The 16292-nt window shown below is 35.7% G+C and overlaps 1 protein-coding gene across 1 annotated transcript in view; it reads right to left on the bottom strand.

The window, feature by feature from the left end:
* APAF1 (apoptotic peptidase activating factor 1) overlaps positions 1–16292 on the bottom strand; it is a 31792-nt gene that overhangs the window by 14001 nt on the left and 1499 nt on the right. The window contains exons 3-15 of the mRNA XM_058023161.1: positions 16022–16211; positions 14596–14793; positions 13417–13600; positions 10403–10515; positions 9755–9886; positions 9111–9349; positions 7998–8165; positions 7074–7205; positions 5130–5243; positions 4367–4545; positions 2837–2963; positions 782–907; positions 63–194 (exon numbers count right to left, since the gene is read on the bottom strand). Coding sequence (XP_057879144.1) covers positions 63–194; positions 782–907; positions 2837–2963; positions 4367–4545; positions 5130–5243; positions 7074–7205; positions 7998–8165; positions 9111–9349; positions 9755–9886; positions 10403–10515; positions 13417–13600; positions 14596–14793; positions 16022–16211 — 2034 coding nt within the window. The remainder of the gene's footprint in view (positions 1–62; positions 195–781; positions 908–2836; positions 2964–4366; positions 4546–5129; positions 5244–7073; positions 7206–7997; positions 8166–9110; positions 9350–9754; positions 9887–10402; positions 10516–13416; positions 13601–14595; positions 14794–16021; positions 16212–16292) is intronic.

Here is a 16292-nt window from a genome sequence, read left to right on the forward strand (position 1 = left end):
ACATCAACAACTACTCTCTTATGACAAACAGCACGAGAATAATCTCACTCTTTTCCACTTACTTTGATGAAAGTGTCATTTGAGCAGGTGGCCAGAAGGTACTGACCACTTTTGTTATTGAACTGGCAGCAATTGACCTGCTCGGAGTGCTCTTCATACACACACCTACACTGGCCTGTTCTTGAATTCCAGACCTAGGCAGAATTAAAAGATGAAACACACTTTTTAATATATTTAACTAATTGTTTTCAAAATCTGGAAATTATGCCTAAAACATTTCTAGTAATACCTCACAAATATTTTGAAGAGGGAAGATTATATATTTACATAAAGAAGCAAGACATTATGAAAGGAAAGGTCATAATTCAGATTAAAATCTGATAAATTCTGAAATTCCAACAAGATTTTGCTTGTATAATGAGGAATTAAAAATCCCAACTATTTCACAGGTAACAGAAAAAAGCATTAAAAAAAGAGTTATTAATAGATTCATCTCATGTTATGAGTAGGACTAGACTCACAAATTATGTTCTAGTTAAAAAGAAACATGAGATGATACAAATAAAATAAGTGGTTAATTCTGCATGCATGATGTTAACAATAAGCATCTTTTATTTTATGTAACAAGTGGGGCTTTTCTGTGTGTCAAGTATTAAATTATCCACATAATATTTAAGATAGTTTAAAACACATTTAGTTTGAATAATCTGTGCTGAGTTAATTAAACAGAAATTCAAATTGTGAGTTTGAAAAAAAAATAATTTTTTCTTCATTCCCTTACCTTGACTTTTTTATCACTTGAACAAGTTGCTACAAATTCACCATCTGCAGAAAAAGCGCAACAGAGTATTTCATCATCGTGGGCATTTATCTCCAGGAGTCTCTCTCCACTTTCTGCTTTAAACACCTAAAACAAGGAACAGTAAAACCTTATAACTTGCAAACAGTTTGAAAACATGTATATAAGTTTCTTTTATCATCTCAAACAGCTCTATTTATGCAAGCTCTTAAAAAAATGGTTTGATTTTTGAAAGGATTCATAATTTCAGGGACAATAATTTAATTGTAAAGTCCTGCAAGGGTGATAAAAATTGTAAGAGAGAGAATTAGTGAAAATTGATTTTTCAAAATATTTTTGTTCTACCCCCACTCTAACCTAAGAGCCTTGCCCTTTCACAGCCAATTTTAACAGTAACTAGAAAATACAACCTATTAACAAAATCTAAGATATTCATAAAACTACGAATTCCAGTTTTATATGTATGGGACATTCATACATCTAAAGTAAGAATTTCAACAGAATTGATGATTGGAAGAACAAAAAACCAAAAGTAAATAGGGGAAAATTGACAGGAAAATTGTCACACATTTCAGTCTCAAGTTAGACATAGGCAATGAAAGGACAGTTGGGGAAAAGTGCAACATATTAATCCATTTCCTTAAATTCTGGGATTTAACTTTACAGTGTGGGTTGGGCAAGGGGTGGAAATCAGGTGTCCCTTTCCATCTTAGGTTACATATTCTTTAATTATTAAAACAGACCACAAGGTGTTCTTTACAGCACTTTTCAGATTTTTGTTATTGAACAGAAATACCAATGACAATTAAATGGTTGGTATTTGTTCAAATAAGAACTTAAGTACTGAAGTAACAGGAAATCTACCTTCAGAGTAAGTTCTGCAGAGTATCTATTCTTAATCCAGTAATCACTTTTTTAAGTAGCCTTGAAAACTGAAAAGCTTAAGCCATAATTATAAAAAAAAAACATTAATAAACTCAAAGTTTAAAAACAAAAAAAAAGGATTATGGCTAATTTTCCTGTTAATTCTTCAATGAGAGTTTAGTTTAAATGCAATTGCAATCCACAGATTTTTTTGGGTGTAAAATGAAGAAAAAGATAAGCAATCTGCAGTGTCAATAATGAGGCCATTAAGTACAGAAGCCCAGCACAGCAACTACAGCACAGCATGAGTACATCCACCAGGCATCTCCTAAGTGGATGCCATGATCATAATTCTGTACAGGCCAGCAAATAAAATAAGCAAATAAAAAACCCAGTAACAACACAGTAAGTAGCCAAATGAGCAGCAACTTAGTACTCAACTTCTCAAGCATCCAAAACAATACCAATGGTTTGCAGCAAAGTTGTTCTTTTCCCTTACCTTTGGCTGTCTGAATATGGGTACTTTACCAGGTTACTGGCTGGCTGATTGCTAGTTTTCTTGAGAGGTGGCTGACTCCCCTCCAGGCAGACTGCTGGCAAATTTATATTAGTCACGTTCCTCTCTCTCTCCTCTCATCTGCTTTCTAAGCACTTTGGGCCTGTATCCAATCTAATGCTGTCCTCTGCTTCAGGCATTTTCTCCACAGATGTATTTCTTATATGTTAAGGCATTTAACTAATTAAATACTAAAGTGGCATAACATCCACTACAATCTCATATAAATAGTAAAGCTGTACCCAAAACATCTTACTGCTCAGTACTGTAGAAGGTCTACTGTGACTGGAAATAACATTTTTTGCAAGCAAATATTAAATAAGCTGAGGTGCATTGCTGGGCTGTGACCTTTCCCATATCATCTTATGTTCACACATTAGGGCAGTGAGGGCATAAACCCTAAAATCCCACCATTCACCTCTTGAAGATAATGCTTACTTATTCTAAACATGCAACTTGGCATTTATGCAACAATACATCCTTTTCAATCATTTGTCTCCAATTACAACCTAGATCCAAATATTGCCACATAGCAACAGAAGAAAAGTGATAGGACTGTTTAAATGTTTCTGAAATGGTAAACAGCATCTCTTTTGACTCATTCACAGGTGTCTTACCTGAAGAGTTTTATCAGCTCCACATGATGCTATTCTTTGTCTGTCCTTAGAAAAGCAGGCATGGTAAACTGCATCCCTATGCGGACGAACAACCAGGCGGTAGAGATTTTTCAAGGATTTTTTATTTCTGCAGGGGAAGACAATTATTTAGATGAGTGCCTCTGTATTATTCAAAATCATCTCTAAGGAGATTAACACTTTTTCACACATCTTGAGCAGCAAGCTTTATAAACAAACAAAACAACCAAGCCACTACACCCAGCCTTCATGCTGAACTAATAAAGGAAGCAGATATTCCAACATTCACTCAAAGGTTTATACTGTGCTCCAACAGTTCCAGCTTAGAGACCAAGGAAGATAACAAGTTTATGATCTGAAAGATGCTATTTCCAAATGTAGACTTTTTCCTGAGAATTCTTGTTCTCCTGAAGGAGAACTCTTCCTTTTCAAGCATATTAAAAAAAAAAACTAGTATATTTGCTTAGATCTGCACAAATTTCCTTAATTTCCATGACAATGGCTTGATTCTTATCACTAGATAGCTAAATAAGATCTGTGACTATCACCACTTTTTAATCACAGATTAGGTACAGGATATAACTCACCTTAGATGACTCTTGCCTCACTTCAACAAAAACTTAAGAGTTAGTAGCAATCACAATCATCCTGTTTAGCCAGATCTTAACACAGAAAGCTGACACTAATGAGATGACTTGGTGATAATGATCAAAAACCTCTCTGTCCTGAACTAATTAGATATTGACTCCTGAACCGTGCAATTTCCAAGCAGTTTTGCTAAATAAAATCACCAAATATTCAAAGAGAGAACTAATCTGCCAGGCTTGTACTATAATTGCTTGACACAGAGTCACTCTGTTTTATAAGCACCAAGTACTACCAATGTCAGAAGAGAAATATCAAACAGAATCTAAGAGAGCTACGAGGTCAACTAACTATTGGACAAGGCTGGGAAAATGTGTAGATCTGTATATCTTTTCCTTAAACAACTTCCAAAAATACAGTAACAGCAAAGAACTATTTAAATTGGAGAAGTTTCAAGATTGTGTAGAGATTACTATTTCCCATCTCGCTACTTTATAAAACTTTGCAAGTTGGCACAAATGCTCTTTTTTAAAGTCACAGTTCACTTTAAAACCTAAAAACATACACTAACATACCAAATACTGGCACTACAATTCTAACTTTAAAATAACACTATTTAAAGAAGATTCAAAGTATCATATTGTCATCTTTGCATTGTTATTAAAAATGAACAATAATTGAATCAGAAGTAAATATTTTACTCAATTTATTTTTATGTAATTATTGCTGAGTTGTCACCTTACATATATCACAGGTTCCCCTTCTCCCACAAGTTCTTGAAAATTATTACACCTTCTTTCCCCAGGAGAAAACCCCAGCAGTTCTTACACAAATCCTTTTATTACCATACATGGTATTTAGTTGTGCATTAAATTATTTCCTTGGTCAAGGGATCAGCATATCAACAGACAGGCTGCAGCTACTTACACCCACTCCAGATAAAACGTTCCTGTTTCCCTTTGAGCATGTAGCTTGGCCTGTTGATACACCTCTGATGTCTCTGGCTGGCAAAGGCCCAGCTGGATGATGTCAGGAAAGGGCTGCCGGCCAAGAAGGTGCCCATTTAAGGACAGAAACTCCTGGAAATTCTCACGCACTGTGCTATCCTAAATACAGAGCAGACATTTGATAACACAGAAAAAAATAAATCTTAGGATTGATTTCCTTGCTTTTTAAAATTTCTATACAGCTAATATTCTTACAGAAGCCCTTAGCTCTATTTTTCTATTAAGTTATATTAACAAATACATACAGTAGATTGAAATATTTCATTATCCTATTCAGAAAGCACAATATTTCAAACAAATCAAAAATTTCAAGCAAATAATACTAGCAATAGTGATTTATTCAATAAGCAGTGTGATGTATCAGAAAGACTATTCCAAGTGGTCAGCATAATTCTACACCTCCTCAAAAGCAGAGTACCTTACATACTCACCCCTAGGTATTGATCACTAAAGCTATTGAGTTCCATTGCCAACCACTCACACACTGAGGTTAAAACAAACAGAAAACTGAATTTCCTTCATTTTTATCTTCTCCAAGTTAAAGTTCAATTTAATATTGGTTTCACACTTTGGTTTTATAAGTGCTCTATATACCTGCCATATACATACATCCAACAAAATGCAATTACAAAATAGAAAATTGTATTTGGAAACAACTGATCATTTACCTTTTATTATCATACCTTTTGATCCAGGACTGAACTATATTCGACATATTCATGAATCAGGTGAGCAGGCCCCACCAATTCTGTTTTAGCTTTAATCCAATCCAAAGAAAACATAAGATCACAAAGCTCCTAAAAGAAATACAAATTTAAGATCAGAGTGCAAGTTTCACAACAGAATCTACTTAGGGGGGAAAGGAAAAACACAGGAAATACATTAGGTATTTAATATACTTCAGTACAACTGTCTCTGTTTGAAAACTTAGGCAATTTCCCATTTCCTGCATCTTAATTATTCAGTTATAAAAAATTCACTGTACAGAAGGCTAAGTTTATTATTTCAAACTGCTCCTTGATACAGCTAGGCAGACAGGAGATGGAGGTACAGAGCAATTCTTGACTTCTGCAGCACACGAGACCTGTTTACTTAACTCTGGAAAAGCTTCTTGTGGTCCAGTCTAGCGAAGATCATTGCTAATAATGATTGCTGATCTTCCTAAGAGATGCTGGAACTCCTAAAACCATTGGTAAATGATCAAGGGCATCCTGCCATCACATACTTTCATTCCTTCAGTGCTCTGGGTTGTATCATATCATATGGACTTGTGAACATTCAACTGATCCAGCCAGTCCCTTACAATTTCACATCTGTCCCACAAATGAAAAGTCCATTTCCACATTCATGGTCCTCAAAACCATGAGGCTGGGCACACAAGGTCTGTCAATATTATTAAAGACCCAGGTAAAAAAAAGCATTGAACTTTATCCCTATTAGTTAGATGACCATCTTTAACAAGTATTGCTCCAATGTTTTCTTTACATCTCCTCAAAAAAACTGCTTAGCAGCAACACTGCACAGCTGTAAAGCATATTCTAATTTTAAATCAATAAATACCACAAGAATTAAAATATTATCAATGTTAAACAAAGAAAAGGAATACCTCCTAGCTTTATTAGCCTTCCAACAAGTAGAAATCATTTCTAAATAATGAAAAATGAGTGATACATAGAATATAAACTCTAGGAAGCATATAGTCACAATGAGCCAGGCTAAAGACTTTTGAGAAGTTAATTCTACAGAATGTAGAAAGGTTGCCATAAAAAACATTTTCACAACACACTGAAACTGAAGATACTAAGATATAAATATGATTCAAAACACCTAGACTTGTAACCAACATTTACTATGAAGGTTCCTATAAGAGATAAATCCATTAAGTGTATTATTTGATAAGTCAGATGAACCATCTTGAAAGAAGCTCAAATGAAAAGCATTGGGTACTTCTGAAATAAAGCAATTAACAACCATGACCAAACACTATTCAAGACATTTGAAACTCTAATTCAAGTGAAACTACCAATTATTAATCTTTCTGCATGATTTACTTCTCATAATAGCTCAATATCTGAAGAAGAGTAGCTGGCAAAAATGACAGCAATTTCTTTAAGGTACCAAGACAATTCTGGAAACAAGAGACTTGCCCATCTAACTCTTGATGGGGGTTTTTTGCTATTGAAATCAGGTAATGAATTTTTGCACCAATCTCTATGACATAAGAGGAAAAAGATAACAAGACTTCTGAAGATAAAAAAGTAACTAACTGATAAAATGCTCTGATGAAATCAATCTACTTGTATTATTACTCAATAAAGAGAGCTTGGGTTTTCAGAAAGGTTTAGAGAAAACTTATTAAAGCTTCTTAAAAAGGAAAAGAAAACCACAAGCATTATGATATAAAATAGGAAATCTTCTCAAGCACTGGTTGAAAAGACAAGACACAAAGGGTAGAAATAAAGCAATTTTTGCAAGGGACAGCAATTATGAGGACCTCTATGTTGAGTGTTCACCCAGCTGGACTAAAGTCAAGGGGAAGAGAGGCTCAACTGGGAGAAGGCCTGGAGGGAAAATCAGAGGTAAGAGTGAGTAAAAAAGGGAAGCACAGGACACCTGTCAGAACCCACCTGCTGCATTTTGGCACCTGCCATGTGATACGCTAGGAAGTTATACCAGTACATGCAATCCTCTTGAGATAGAACAGGTGTATTAAGCTTGTAGTATTTCTTGTACTGATTTACTATGTTTTTATGTAGCTCCTGCAAAGTGAAGAAAAACATACTTTTGGCACTGAGGAATTATAAGTATTATTATTATTATTACATTGTAAATAGCATTGAAGAAAAATATTATTTCTCAATTGTAATACATGAACAAGTGAAATAAGAAAGCTTACCATCCAAAAACTGTACACCTAACCTAATTCACTGCTAAAGATTTCTCCAGGAATATTCTCTGTATATTGAAGGACAGAAAAACAAGCTGTTAATCCTCCTTCTCATACTGAGATTAGCTACCAAATCTCTCTTCATCTTAAATGTGGGTAGCCAATAACAACAACAACAAAAAAGGATCCTTCTAAAGCAAGACAAAAAACTTGCCTTTTCTTTATACCTACTCTTTCTGCCTTGTACTTCAGAACTGAAACTGAGCCCAACTTACAGGTCATCTTCCTGAAAGTACTGCCTTAAACTGAAAAAAAAGGAGCAAAAAGCATTTCTCTGCATTAAAGTAGTCTTTTATTCTGGCAGGGCCATGATGTCTTTGGAACCAACAGTGGAACATTACATCTCCTGCTGGAAACATCTGATAGAGAAATAATGGTTATAGAGTCTTCTCTCAGTTTAGTTTCTCAGCTGCAGATGTAACCATGAAGAAATACTCCCACAGTTTCAAGCTGAAAACAAGTATTTTTAATTATTCAGCCTTAAGTTAAATTTAATTTGGACCTATGCTATGAAGCTACTCAAGGTACAAACAAAGGAACATTTTCTGCAAGATGCCCAGCTTTGGAGAGTAAAGTTGAATGCAAGTATCAGTTGACACACTACCTGAAGCTGGTTGCGGTTCTTCTCTGTGAGAAAGTCAAGCTGAAGATCATGTAAGTAATAATGGAATGACTTCCCATTACGATCACAGAACAACAGTGACTTGTTAACAAATTCCTGTAGTATATCTTCAACTTCTTCAGTTTCCATATCCCAAAGAATACAGAGAACCTAAAAAGTATTTACACAAAACCAGAAAAGAGAATCAGAACCAAGTTGTAATATGATTTGTATGAATACTATAAAAGGCTAGCAATTAACTGTCAACAAAATGCATATTAACAAATATAGACACAAAGGGTAACCAATTCAGTAAGTTACCAATTCCTTCATACCAGACCACTGGACAGATAATAGAAGCCAACCTATCTTTTGTCTATTTATTCTGACTTATGGTGACCATAAAAGGAGACAAATTCCACATAACAGTTTTCAAGCTTTCAGTGAGCTCAATTACAATCTAATTAAAGAACATTATACAGAATGCAGATTAAACTTATCTGGTATTCACATTCTTTGAACAGAGAGAGACATAATTCTCTCTCCCAGGATTTTTCCTGGGGAAGGCAATAAGAAGCTAAGAAAATAAGAGAACAATTCTAATCTCTGCTTGCTGCTCCTGTTGTTAGGCACACGTGGAATGCGTTATGGAGATTGTTTTCTGAGAGTGATTGGTTAATTGGGTTCTGGTGATGGTTGTTTGGATTGACTGGCCAATTGGGTCAAAGCTTTGTCGTGACTGCCAGGAGACAGTCACAGGTTTTTCTTTAGTAGTATCTTTTCAGTATAGTATCTCTTTAGTAGAGTTATAATATAGTATTAGTGTAATATAACGTAGCTTAATAAGGCATTTCTTCAGCCTTCTGAAATCATGGAGTCAGAGCATTGATAAAGTTAAACTGTATGAATGTGTTTATTCAGTTATGATTATTTTGGTTTCACTACTAACAATTCAAGTCCTGATGCAGTAATGTAACAAATCTACCCAATCTAGTAATTATTATTAAGTTACATACTGTAGAAGTTATACATGACAATTACAAATTTTGAGAATTCTTTAAGGTTGTTGTTTGTATCTCACCAAAAATCACAAGGTTTCTGCACTGCTTTTATTACCTTAGTAGGTACTTTAACATCTTTTGGGAGGATAGAGAGGTCTTTATAGTAGTCTTTGTAATTGTCATCCAGCTGCTCAACACTTATGGACATTGCTTCATCAAGGGCTTCGTAATCATAGGAGGAAGATTTTCTTATCCTTCTAAACTGCTTATTCTGCAGCTGCCTGAGATAGTATTCCCAGCGGCTGGGGAAGTCTCGGAGTAATGCACCTATCAAGGATATCACTAGAGGAGAACCTGAAGGAAAAGATTAAATCAAATTTAGTGGTCATCAAGGAACACAATCCAACAGTTGATGGTCATGTGACTGAAACACGTAATGTTCCCAATACACTGATTAAATTCTTGAGGTGTGGAGCTGAGATAAATAAAATAAACACTCCATGTAGACATTTGTAAACTCCCCAGATTTAAGTGTAATTGTGGTGCAGAGAAAATATACTGAGGAAAACTACCCAAAACTCAACATGAGACTTCTGCTAAGCTTAAAAAAAACCCCAAAATATTTAACAAGCCCTTGTATTTTACTTAACATATATAGTATTAAAGGATGTTCCCGTCTCTATTTTTAAGTCAAAATATAGAAGAAAAAAAAAAAAGACATTCAGTGGTAAATTGTATGACAAAGAGCAACTAGAATACCTTTGCATTCTCTTACAAGAGTGTTAGCTTGTTCTGGAAGTTCTGATATTTTCATATTCACAAACAGGGATAAAATCTCCAGTCCTTTCTCATGTGCTAGTCCACTTTCCACATGAACCTCGTATTTATTGCCTAGAAACAGAAATATGGAAAAAATTTCAACTAATGTAAGAAAACAAATGGAATTCAAAGTATTTCCCAAGCAAAATCTGGAGCAAAGCTTCATGATTTTTTGCATAGTATTTTATAGGACTAAGAAGAGTATAAATTCTACTTATCAGAATCAATTTGCATTAGAGACACATACACAGAAAAAAAAGCAGACTATAAGCTAATAACTACAAATGCATTATTAGCAGTCACTGGTGAATAGTGTAGAGATCATCAGGCTAACAGCACCAGTGTCACAGAGGTTAATTTCTTCTGTTGAGAATTACTGCACTCATCAATGTAAACGTGTCACTTTTGGGATAACATACACTTCTTTCACAAAGAGCATGAAGTTTTTCAAAGCAGAATTCTAAAACCTTGCCACTTGTGCACAGAATGATAGACAGATTCTATCAGATTCTTTTGAAAGCTCACAAGAACAAACTGCAGACACAGACACACAAAATCTGTGGTGCAGCAGAGGAAAGTGTTCCTTACCAGCCACAGCATCTGTTACACTCCTGTCCCTGCTTGTGATCAGTACCTGACATTGATTATCGAATGCTTTTAACACCCAGGAATCCCAAATGTCATCCAGGACCAAAAGAGATCTAGTGAGAGAAGAAATACTTCAGATCAACTATTAATGCTAAAATAAAGTATTGCATTCCAATAAAGAAAACAAATTTTCATAATTTAATATTAGTATGCAGAATATCTTAATAGTATGTCCACAGAACAGTAACAAAGCTGGTAAAGGGTCTAGAAAATGTCCTAAGAGGCACAGCTGAGGGAGCTGGGGTTGTTTAGTCTGGAGAAAAGATGGCTCAGGGAAGACCTTATCAATCTTTATGACCTGAAAGGAGGTTGTAGCCAGGTGGGAGATGGTTCTTTGCCATGTCTCAAGGGGACGTATGAGAGGAAATGGCCTTAAATTGCACCAGGGCAGTTCAGATTAGATATCAGAGAAAATAATTTTCTGTGGAAGAGTGGAATAAGCTGCCAAGGGAGGCAGTGGAGTCATTGTCTCTGGAAGCATTCAAGAAGTGTCTGGATGTGGCACTTAAGGGATATGGCTGAGGTGATTATGGTGGTGCTGGGTTGATGGCTGGACTTGATAATCTTGAAGGTCTCTTCCAATCTTGGTGATTCTATGATTAAACACTGTGCAAGAAGCTGAATGCAGTTATCTCAAAAAGGTATTTACCATTTATTATTTCATAGCTACAACTGAAGTGCAAACAATGTTTTGGGAAACATTTCCATTAGTAGACACCAGGAAAACCAGAAATATTTACTGGTTTTAAGTCGCTAAGTATCATAAATTGAGAAAAGAGTTGTATAAAACTAAATAACTCTGACACAGGTTAGTGATGAGCTTTGTGGGAAAGCATTTAAGTTTCCTTTTGACTAAAGAGTTTTCGAGTTTGTTCTTGTATCTTTGGAAAGCTGTATGAGACTAACCCTCTTGTGAAGCAATTGTCTTGAATGGCAAGGCTCTTACATAAATGATATTTCATACTGACTACACACTCCAATCATATGGCCAGCCACATTTGTAGGTTCCTACATGGAATCTCACCAGAATAATGTACAGTAGACTTCCCTACACCTGCCTATATATAACAGAGAAGTTACTGAAAACTGTTTTTAAAAGACGGGGTTTGAGGGAGCAAGAAGTCAAAAAGACCAGCTGGCAAGCAGATGTATGAAAAGAAATAACAGTTACTTGCCTTCAGCGAGTTTTAGCTACTGACACCTAATCCTACAAATTGTTTACATTTACTTTGCCTGCTTTTTAAGGGATGGAATTTTCCACTCCACTCGTTACTGGTTAAGTTGGCCAATTCTCACTGAAGCACGACAAAACTTCCGTGTTTTTGTTCAGCTAAGTGGCTCTTACGCCATCAAAGCCTGTAAATAAGGATTTGATCCTCCTTAAAGAAGTGCATACACACCCGACCACATTCTCAAAGATACATTTAAGTCTTGGACACTCCTATCTCATTTTTATACAACTCCTCTATTAATAACCTTTTGATAAATCAGAGGGTTCACAAGAATACTAGCATAGCCATGAAGGGCTCGTTTTGTGGCACTTTCACAATTGAAAATATGATGGGTGACATGAATTACAGCCTGATTATATGTTTTTAATTAACCTGAGCACTTCAAAGTTCTCCCATTCATTAGGCACCAGTGATTTTTCTCTTCCAGTCACACCAACAGAACTTAAATTCTAATTAGGATTATTTTAAAAACCTTATAACAAAGAGAAACCAAAACAAACAAAAACACACCCCAAACAAACAAAACCCTGTGAAAACAATCACAGGAGATTAAATTCTGTAATTTCTTATTCTAAACTACACCATAGTTTCCAGTTTTCATTTGACTAATAATTTAATCCCAAGAAACACACTGGCTTCAAAATTTGAATTCTTTGTCTAATACTTTATTCCCAAGAGATGTACTGGGTTGGCTGTCTGAATCCAGGTATAGCTGAAGTGACTTCTTGCTGCCAAAGAGAATTCCAGAACCAGAGAAACAGAACCAGCTTCTTCCCAAGCTGCAGTGAAGCTTTGTTTCCCATACACTTGCACCCTCTATGAACCTTACTCCCAGGCACGTTCCCCTCTATTTCCTGCCATGCCCACTTCTGCAAAAAAAGAGTTTTGTTTTGTTTTGTTTGTTAATAAACAAGGAATAACAACGGAAATGTGTCAGTGGAGACAACCACTTCACATCCCTCAAGGAAAAGTGCACTTTCAGCTGATAGATTTCTCTTGGAGGACCTGTCAATATTTCCCATATCTTTTCTTCAAATTAAATTTTTTTTTTTTTTTTCCTGTGCAGAAATGCCAGTATGTTATCTACAAAGATCACAAGGCTGGAGCATTATTCCCAAGATAACTCACTAACAAGCAGGCTCTTTTAGTTTAGTACAAATTTTCCCAGAGAGTAATTAAATCCTCAGCAAATAACAAAAACTATTGCTCAAAGGTGAAAAAAGCAGCGCAATGACTGAGAAAGACACTGGTTTCTTGGCAATAATTAGTCACATCATGAAAACCTGATTTCATTTTGATATCTCTAGACCAAGGACTTTCTAAAGACACCATCTGTTCTGGAAAGGAAGAATTTTCTGCACCCTTTTTTCTACTGTATGATCCTCACATATCAATAAAGTGGTCTACACACACAGTGAGAACACTGAAAGTTAGAGAAATCCTTATTTCCAGTTGTTTGTTCCTATCTTTCACTATTCAAACCCATCCTTCATTATTTCACTATTTGCTTTTTCAAGCAAACATGACCCCTGCACAGCTGGTTAGCATATTTTGTAAATAGAAGTCTTATTAGCCCAAGTTAGGAAGTTGGTTAAAAACCCAAAAATGCAGACATGTGTAGACACATGTAACCACAACACAGACAGCTCAGGTGATTGGACCAAAGTTACTCTGCAAAGTTTTATCAGTTAAAAGAATAGTATTTGATTTTACTGACATCACCTGGGGTATTTGCGCAACATCAGCAAACGAAGACGATCTTTAGCCTCCTCAATGTTCAGTGGTGGCCTTTGTGAAAGAGTGGAGTCATGTTCCAACCTACTGCAGAGATTCTGAAGTTTTATCAGCAGCCCTGCTTTGTCCTGCTTCCCAACAGAGATCCAGTGAACTCCTCCTGGAAAGCAATCTAAAAAGAAAAGCAGTATTAATCATGCTGTACATTTTAAATAATTTTAAATATTTTATACCAACTTACAGTAGTAAGTCAACAAACCTCTAAAATCTGTTGCAAGCCATCCCTGCAACTCTACTATTAACACCAAAGGGTGGTTCTACAAAACTACTGTTTATTTTTAAAGGAGTAGATTCTGTAGGGCAAGTACCCACAGAATTTCCACACCATCACTGATGCTGTTGTCCCTCCTTTCTACATGTCTTCCTTCCCGTCCCTCCACAGCCCCTTCTGCATCCATCTTCTTGCTACCATTTACATTTTTAACTGTGTAGTACTGCAAGAGTTCAGAGCCTGGGATGTAAAAAAAACCGTGAAACAGTGATCAAGGAGACATCTAGAAGAATCAGCAGAGGATGCTATAGCATCTATCCCTACATCATTATTTTCTTTAATGCCAAAGTCCTACTTTCTCCTCCTAGTGTCCTGTGCAAGTAAAAATAAATAAAATAAAAAAATGCCATGAAACAGTTGCATCTATGACCTACTTTAAGCTAAGGCAATACTAATCACCCACAAACGCCTTTCACTATTAAAATCTATGCAAAAGTTAGAGCAAGATTTTTTATAAACTCACATAGCAAGGAGAGGAGTCTGAAGACCTTACAAGCAATGCCCAAAAAGGAATACAACTAGATATATTATTTTGCACTAACAGAAATAACAATTTCAAGTTAACTAAGGATGCATCTACTCTCATAAATCAATGCAGATTCTAAGGTGAAAAGCTATTCCAAACCTTTTTCTAAAAATTAATAGAATACTTAGTGGTCCTAAACCAGGAAATGGTTATGAAAGTTGTATGTTGCAAGCAAATATTTCAGAATCACCTAAGAAATTTAGAAATCCAAAACACTTCCAAGGTGACATATGACATTGCACCATACATGTCCAATATGTGTTTATCCACAGTGATATTTATAAAAATACAGATGTTTTTCTCTAAGTACCTTCCAAGAGCTGAGGATCCCTTAAAGCTTCTGCTGTTAAAACAGTCTTCCCACAGCCTGCCATTCCATAAACTGTGACCCAACCTGGATCACTTCCCAAGCAGTACAGTTTCTTTTTAATAGCATCCACCAGTTTTGGTCGAGTGACAAACACAACTGGTCTCTGTGGTACGCCCCCTTCGCAGAGAATGGTCTTCACTAAAGTTAAGAACAAGAAACATCAAAATAAAACATAAGCTCTTTTCAAACTCAGCCAAACAACTCTTCACCCAAAACTAGTGGGCTCCCTCCCCACCTCATGTCCCATAAAAATGCCCTAAAACCTGCTGGACTCAAAATACCAAAATCTAAAAAAATATTGTTATTTAGAAATAAATTACTTAGTATGTAACTAGCCCCCTATCTAAAACAATGTTCAAATTAATAACTGCACGAGGAAAGCTTGTTACATTAATCCCTAGAAGTGTAAAGAGAATTAACATCTCCCATGGAAACTGTGGCAAACACAAGAGCTCAACATCACTATACCCAACAAAGAAGTCACTTTCTCAGCCAGAAGTCACCACACTGTGGATGCAGCAGAAAAGAAAGGATGCTGTGTAGGGCCTTTCCTTGGCAGGTCACAGCACAGCACCGGCGTCCAAGCAAGACTTCCATTGATTTAAGCTGAGATTGCATGACTTGAAAGAGGTAAAGCATAACAGGGAAATGTGCACTTCATCTACCTACTCTGTGGCCATATGGAGTGACATAACTGATAAACTTTGATTATCTACATAGCCTTGAACTCCACATGCCTTTGACACTTATTAAATGCAGAGTGCCAGTAAATATGGCAATTAGTCATATGCAGTTAGCAGGTTCTGCCCCTTAGAAACTACAAATTTATTTCATGTCAGTCAAAGATGATCCTAATGAAAATGCAGGTATAAGTTATGGAACTTATATAGGGTAACTAAAAGATCTGGTGGAAAGAATTAAGTAACCTAATAATTAGATCAACTAGTCAATAATCAACTATATCAGTGTAGGTTGAGAGATTCCAGATTAATCTTCTAGATAAATATCAGAATTTTTGAGGCTACAAGTTCTTCTTTTAATAGGTACAAATGAGAGTCTTCCTTTCTCTAACTTGTAAAATTTTTCTTGAGAGTGAAAACTATAAGAGCATCAGTTCTCCTGCCTTTTAAAATCAGCATTTTTCAATATAAACACTTTCAAGACGACCTATAAAAATTGTAACTGTTGTAGCTCTCCTGTCATATTTAGATGAAATGGACATAGTTACTACACTACCAAAACAAATCAAGTGCACCAACTGCTCCTTTTTCATTGGAACAGGTACTACACATAGTCACTTTCAAAGGAATAAAAAAGACAGCTTTTGTTCACACTCAAGCACAGGGATTGCTGCAGTTACACTGACCGTAGGAAGTCATTCCATCCATTGAACTCTTTCTGTTACCAGACGAGACAGCAGGGATGCCATCCTGAAGAAGTGCAGCAAGATCTCTGTACCCTTCATGGAGCAGTGCATTATAAAAGGACCTATATGAATTATTATCTTTTGTAAGAATAATGTTTATTAGCATAGCTGCTCGCTCCTTCCGTGTATTCTAGGAAAAAAAAAATAGAAGAGGTATTATACAAAACTAAGCAACCTCAGAAATAATTTAATATATCACTCTGTAAATTAT

This window comes from Melospiza georgiana, chromosome 4 (assembly GCF_028018845.1).
Source record: "Melospiza georgiana isolate bMelGeo1 chromosome 4, bMelGeo1.pri, whole genome shotgun sequence".
NCBI classification, from domain to species: Eukaryota; Metazoa; Chordata; class Aves; order Passeriformes; family Passerellidae; genus Melospiza; species Melospiza georgiana.